The 6,450-nt window shown below is 36.9% G+C and overlaps 1 protein-coding gene across 1 annotated transcript; it reads left to right on the top strand.

Annotated features, from left to right (window-relative positions):
* Positions 1-997: 997 nt before the first annotated feature.
* Positions 998-2,514, top strand: LOC147274367 (NAC domain-containing protein 43-like). The gene is made up of 3 exons (XM_086256228.1): positions 998-1,187; positions 1,275-1,546; positions 1,666-2,514. Exons 1-3 carry the CDS (start codon positions 998-1,000, stop codon positions 2,512-2,514), a joined length of 1,311 nt encoding a protein of 436 aa, XP_086112354.1.
* Positions 2,515-6,450: the final 3,936 nt, after the last annotated feature.

The raw sequence follows: 6,450 nt of genomic DNA, 5'->3' as shown, positions 1-6,450 counted from the left end.
CATTCATTATTAATTAATTTTAGATTAAATACTTTAATTTTTTTTCTTATGGTATCGGTGCTAATTAAGTTATACATGTATGAGGTCCAATGATCACATTTACTCCCAGTCATATAGACATATATTTGAAACAAAAGATCCCACGTTAAAAAAAAAGACCTTGCACAACAAGCCATGATGTCTTTTTTCTGCTACGGGACCATTGAAAGCTCAGTGCCTCCGACCCCATCATCTCTGTCTCTCTCTCTCTCCCTCTTTCCATTTTTGTCGTTGAGGTGGTTGCACAAGTAAAACGAGTGATGTTCAATTCAATTCACAGCTAGAGATGAGAGAGAGAGAGAGAGAGAGAGATTCTCTTGGGATTAGGCCATGAGGGATCGAGAGGATAGTGTGGTGGTTTTAGAGGTGCTTTTCAATTAGATATTAAGGTCGAAGGTCATAGTTGAGATGTGGGCGTGCCCCCCACACACCACTGACTTTATAATAATAGTAATACTAATAGTAATAATAATAATATTGTTACCTCTCTAACGCATGTCTGAGTGGACCCTACTTTGCTACCTATATTAGTGTGGGCCCCTCATCCCCTTACTCTTTTCTCTCTCTAGTCTCTAGTCTCTAGTTTAGGTGGTTGGCTCTTCTTCAAGGGCCTTGGACCCCACCCTAAGTACACTAATAGCCATGGATACCTAAGCCATTTTCCATGCATTTTTGGACCCTTCCTATGCCCTACTTCTATTATAAATTGACTGCGCTACCCCTTTTACGAACCAACACTGCCCTTCTTATTGTGTCCTTCACTTCGATCACTTCACTTCACTTCTCTCTCTCTCTCTCTCTCTCTCTCTCTCTCTCTCTCTCTCTCTCTCTCTCTCTCTCTCATTCTTTCTCTACTATTCTCTCTTTAATCTCTAGCTTTTGCTTTGGTTGTTAATTTGGTTTTCTGGGTTTTCAGTACACGTATATCATATATTGTGCTAGCTAGCTATAGCTAATAATGGGTACTGAGGATCATATGAATCTGTCTATAAATGGTCAGTCTCAAGTGCCTCCTGGCTTTCGGTTCCACCCAACCGAAGAGGAGCTTCTGCACTACTATCTTCGCAAGAAGGTGGCCTTTGAGAGGATTGATCTTGATGTCATTCGAGAAGTTGATCTTAATAAGCTTGAACCATGGGACATTCAAGGTACGTAGCTTGCTTCATTGCCCTGATCATAAGTGTTTGATGAAATGCCTTAGTATTAATTTGTGGTTCATTTGGGATATCCTGCAGAGAAGTGCAAGATAGGTTCCACCCCACAAAATGATTGGTACTTCTTCAGCCACAAAGACAAGAAATATCCAACCGGAACTCGAACCAACCGTGCCACAGCTGCTGGGTTTTGGAAGGCCACAGGCAGAGATAAGATCATCTACAGCGGGTATAAAAGAATTGGGTTGAGAAAGACACTTGTGTTTTATAAGGGCCGAGCTCCTCATGGCCAAAAGTCCGATTGGATCATGCACGAATATAGGCTCGATGAAAACACCACCCATGACACCAACGTAAGCCATTTTCTTGTCAAACTATCAACTTAAACCATTATTCACTCAAGTTTTATTTATTGTGCAAGAATTCAACTTAATAGTATATCAGTATGACAACATAATATACTTAAATACAGGTTTCTAGTTCAATGGGGGAGTCGATGGCGGAAGATGGGTGGGTGGTTTGCAGGGTATTCAAGAAGAAGAATTATCAGAAAGCCTTAGAGAGCCCGAAAGCCTCCTACTCCATGGACTCAAACAACCAAATTTCTCCTTCAGGTCCAAGAAACGACCATGGGGTTCTCGATCAGATACTTCTGTACATGGGAAGGACTTGCAAGCTTGAAAACAATGAATCTTTATCCAACCTCAATATGATCTCAGAGAGATTCATGGGCAGTGATCATCATGCACTCCATGAAAGATTTATACACCTCCCAAGGCTGGAGAGCCCATCTACTCTCCCCACCCTCTCCTTTGATCATCATGAGGACCGTAGCACCTTCAGACCTTCCTACCAGGCCATTGATGAGATGCTCATAGAAACTGATCATCATCATCAACATCATGATCATGATCATCATCTTCACCATGAACCTTCTCCAACCAACCAACCCAGTGGCTGTGACAACAACGATCCAGTTGATGATCATGATGAGCCCAAAACCTCAAGGCTTAATGACTGGGCTACCCTTGAACGGTTTGTGGCGTCCCAACTCAATGGGCAAGAAGATCAGACGTCCAAGCACCTGTCCTGCTTTGGCGACCCCAACATGTCTACTTTTTGCGCTTCTCCTCCTCCTCATCCTATCAATGATATTCAGGACCATGATGTACAATTATCATATCCATACCTACGTTCCAGTAGAATATCATCCCAAAATCAATCCCAAGTATACAACAGCGATAACGATCTTTGGAGCTTCACCAAATCGTCGTCATCGCCATCGTCATCATCTGACCCATTATGCCACTTGTCGGTATAAGGGAAGCACAAGCACTTGAACCAAATTAATGACATACGTACCATGCATCGTATAGCTTAATCTTTAAGGTCGACTATAGGTATATGTTTACACTTTACAGATATATATATACTTTGTATCCATCAATAAATATAAACAAATAATTAAATTAGGTGATGATTGAGATAGTGTGGCATTGTCAACCATTATCTTCCTTGAATAAATATGTCTTCCATTGAACTTGATTTTTTGTCGAATTTTGGGGGAGCTGTCACATGCATGCTCCTAATTTCTTCCTTGTAATTATAACCTTAGGTTAATTCATTGTACTCTAACCCTTGTTTAGTTAACTGCTTGTATTGAAACGATATGATCTTGATGAGTTAATAATAGCATTATGTTGACTTTTGATCGATTATCCTTAGTATACACTGTGTCACAAGTAATACGTTAGTACGATATTATATGTACCATATGTATTCGTCATATCTTTCATACATATAATATTTCTAATAAATCTTAATTTTAAGAGAGATAGATGCCAAAAAAAAGTGTTCGTAATTAAATATATATGGTAGTAGTATAGTAGATGAATATCAATATATATAATAGGTTTAAGATCACATTGGTAAAGGGTCATTCCAACAAATCACGAATTTGTTATTGTTGTGTCCATTAACAGTGAGATCCCGGGGTTATTTCACACCTTCACCTAACCAACGTACCAAAAAAGATATGGGAAAAGCGACCACCTTTACCAATAAAGATAAGATAAGACAGAGCAATAGAGCATGAAAGTCATATGGAAATAATCGCATGCATGTTTCATATAATACATTCCTTTCTTCTAATTTCCTTTCTTAATAAAATATTATATGATGAACCAGGCATATAAGCGTCATAAAATAAAATAATTAATTTTATTGTAAAAATTGATCGTATATAGGTAATTATAAAATGGTAATTATAAAAGAACTAACTAAAACAGTGTGCCTTGATTGAATGAAATGTGTATGCAACTGTTGCATGTGTAAATTGTGCGGGTACGTACGTGTGTGCGTGCATGTACAAGCAGAGATATTTGCCCTTATCTGAAACAAATGGGTATGCCCAATAATGGACAGGTCACCAATCACCATGCAAATTAAGAAGCTAAATAATACTAATTAATTTGTAGCATTAATTTGTTGTAATGTGATGAGGCCACATCAAATAAAATTATAGACTAAAAACAAATTCATTAAAAACCGGCCAGAAGGGTTTTACTAGGTATTTGCACGTGGGTCGTAGCCTCGTAGGTATTGGCCCAATCTATGTCTAGCGTAGGTGATGTGTGTTTGGTGCTTAATTAATGCTATTACCATGCGGCCGCAGCGTTGTAATTTTCTTATTGAAAGTTACAATTTTTTTTTTTTTTTTATCGCTATTGAAAGTTACATTTAGGATTTAGCTTCTTCCATTTGCAAAAAGAAAATTTTAAAAAAGGAAAAAAAGAAAGGGTTATTTTGACTGATATGGGTTGGGTTACATCCAACATGACCACAATTTAAGTATAATTTATTTTTGCTAATAGAATTAATGTATGCAAAGGTATGCATTGCTGCAGCTGATCATTAATCTAGGCCATCTGGCCCCAGACAGCTAGCTAGCTGATACAAATATATATAATTCAGGGAAATGGCCCATATCACACGCTAATTATGGGGAAAAAGTAACTTTCTATACAGTACGTTTCTTTTTGGCTAATTAGTGACTTTTATGGTCTGCTAATGCAGTAATGCCTGAATGAATAATCGTATAAAAAAATTCAAAAAAATATTTATAATTAGAGATTTGAATGTATGGGATGATCCCAGTGTCCTGTCAAGCTAGAAAATTAAAGAGGATGTGATCGACCATGGGCAGAGAGATTTGGATCAAATACCAGTTAAATTAATTACTTTAATTACCACATTAATCATTCATCATTGAATAATGCAATATTTATTTTTAATTTGATGAATATATATATAATAATATCATTCATTGGAATTGGTATATTATTAATACATAATTGTTGACTTGACACAGACGATGCTTTAATCAGAAGATACTTTTGCCATCTCCTAAAGCTATGCAAGAATTAAACCACACTGATCGATGGAACAAATCATACAACAGAAATTTAGACCACCTGATTAAAGTATATATATCTATGAAATTAAACAGTATATATGTATATGCCCATGCACAAGGACCAATTGATGATGGTGTAGATTTGTGAACTACAAAAATTAATACCTGATGAAGAAAATACAGGGAGGATGATAAAACAATGAATTACAAGGAGAGTTAATTAAGGCACGCTACATGTTTTTGATGATCAGTTTGGTAAGGCCCAGTCATACCACGTAATGAGTGTTTGTATCTGCTGCGCGCACTGCACCCAATTTCAATCAATTACAAATAACAGAAAAAAGAAAAGAAAAAAAAAAGACGTTTACAATTTGATGGCACCAACTCGCCACACATGCATATATGCATCAAACATATTCAATTTGAGAGCCAATTAACATATATTGTATTTAAGCATATTGATGGCATGATGATCACTTGGTGATGCAGTTTCAGGAAATTAATATTAATATAACACTTGGTGATATGACTATTTAATTTGGTAGTCGTCTACATAAAGTGTATTTCAAATTATGTTACAAGGACTTATGTAACATCATGCATATATGGCATCATTAGATTTCTATTTCAATACCAAGATTTCAATTTTGGGACGAATGGGAGGAATAATTTTGTCGTTGAATATTCAAACAGTACTGTTCCTAATAGTTGAAGTTGATGGTTATTGTTATTGAGCAAAGCGATTAGTATTGGATTTTTCAAAACAATAATTTTCAAAAAATGAGCAAAGCTAGCAAAGCCATATATACTTATATCATGTCTAATCCACAGTAGTCCCCCACAAGCACAGTAATAGGGGTTTCACCGACAGACCCCACACACAGAAAGGAATGGGTCATCTTGTTCATCATCATTGTTCAAATTAACCTTGCTACGTAGTTGCCGCTGCTGCTGTCCACGTAAAATAATTTCATTACCTTAATTCACGATTAATTATTTGGACAACAACGTACCTACCTTCATGCTTCGTAGGAAAGACTCATATAACTTTATGGTTAATTATGTTGACAAATATTAACCACATATATAACTGCACTGGATTTAAAAGAGTGGATAAAAGCTAGATATATAGAGAAATTTGTGTCTCTTGATAACCACATATCAGTTCTCAATAGGTTGGCTCTTAGCTTCTAAACCATAAAATTTTGGGATCATTAACTCTTATCAATTAATGAAATTATACATTTTATATATGTTAGAGACTTATGGGATGAAATAGGGAAATATGAGAGAATATTTAAACTAAATGGTCCAACGTTTGAACACTCACAGTCACCACAGTGACGTGGCATAAGGTTAGCCAAACTTGACTACAATTCAAGTAAGCTAAGCCCACTAAAAATAACTTTGTAACAGTCCATAGCCCACCCTACCCCCCAAACCCATGTTTTTTCTTAAGTAGCTTTAAGCATTTAGGCTTATACCCAAGGGTTTAAATTTCGAAGTTTTCGGCGAAATTTCGCCGAAAATTTCGTTTTTTAGGGGTTTCGAAATTTTAACACGGATTCGACTAAATTTCGAAAAATTTCGGCGAAATATTCGAAATTTCGCCGAAATTTCAAGCGAAATTTCGAATGCCCCAACAGCCAAATTTTTTTAATTTCAGAGAAATTTCGTCGAAATTTCACTCACAAACTGCAAAGCCGCAAAGGCAAGCCCAACAAAAAAGAAAACCCAAGTCACAGAAAAGAGAAAACACAGGCCTAGGAGGGAGATCGACGGCCGGCAGGGGGTGGCCGGGGGGCGCGGCAAGAGGGAGATCGAGGGAGATCTTGGGCGCGG

Source organism: Dryas octopetala, chromosome 9 (genome assembly GCF_963921425.1).
Source record: "Dryas octopetala chromosome 9, drDryOcto1.1, whole genome shotgun sequence".
Classification (NCBI taxonomy): Eukaryota; Viridiplantae; Streptophyta; class Magnoliopsida; order Rosales; family Rosaceae; genus Dryas; species Dryas octopetala.
Note: the sequence above shows the minus strand (reverse complement) of the source record. Positions and strands in the feature narration are given on the sequence as shown.

Bases quoted from the DNA above. Each gene is read 5' to 3' on its own strand.
- LOC147274367 (XM_086256228.1), top strand. From the start codon at position 998: ATGGGTACTGAGGATCATATGAATCTGTCTATAAATGGTCAGTCTCAA. The intron at 1,188-1,274 runs GTACGTAGCTTG...GATATCCTGCAG, and splicing joins TGAACCATGGGACATTCAAG to AGAAGTGCAAGATAGGTTCC. The intron at 1,547-1,665 runs GTAAGCCATTTT...ACTTAAATACAG, and splicing joins ACACCACCCATGACACCAAC to GTTTCTAGTTCAATGGGGGA.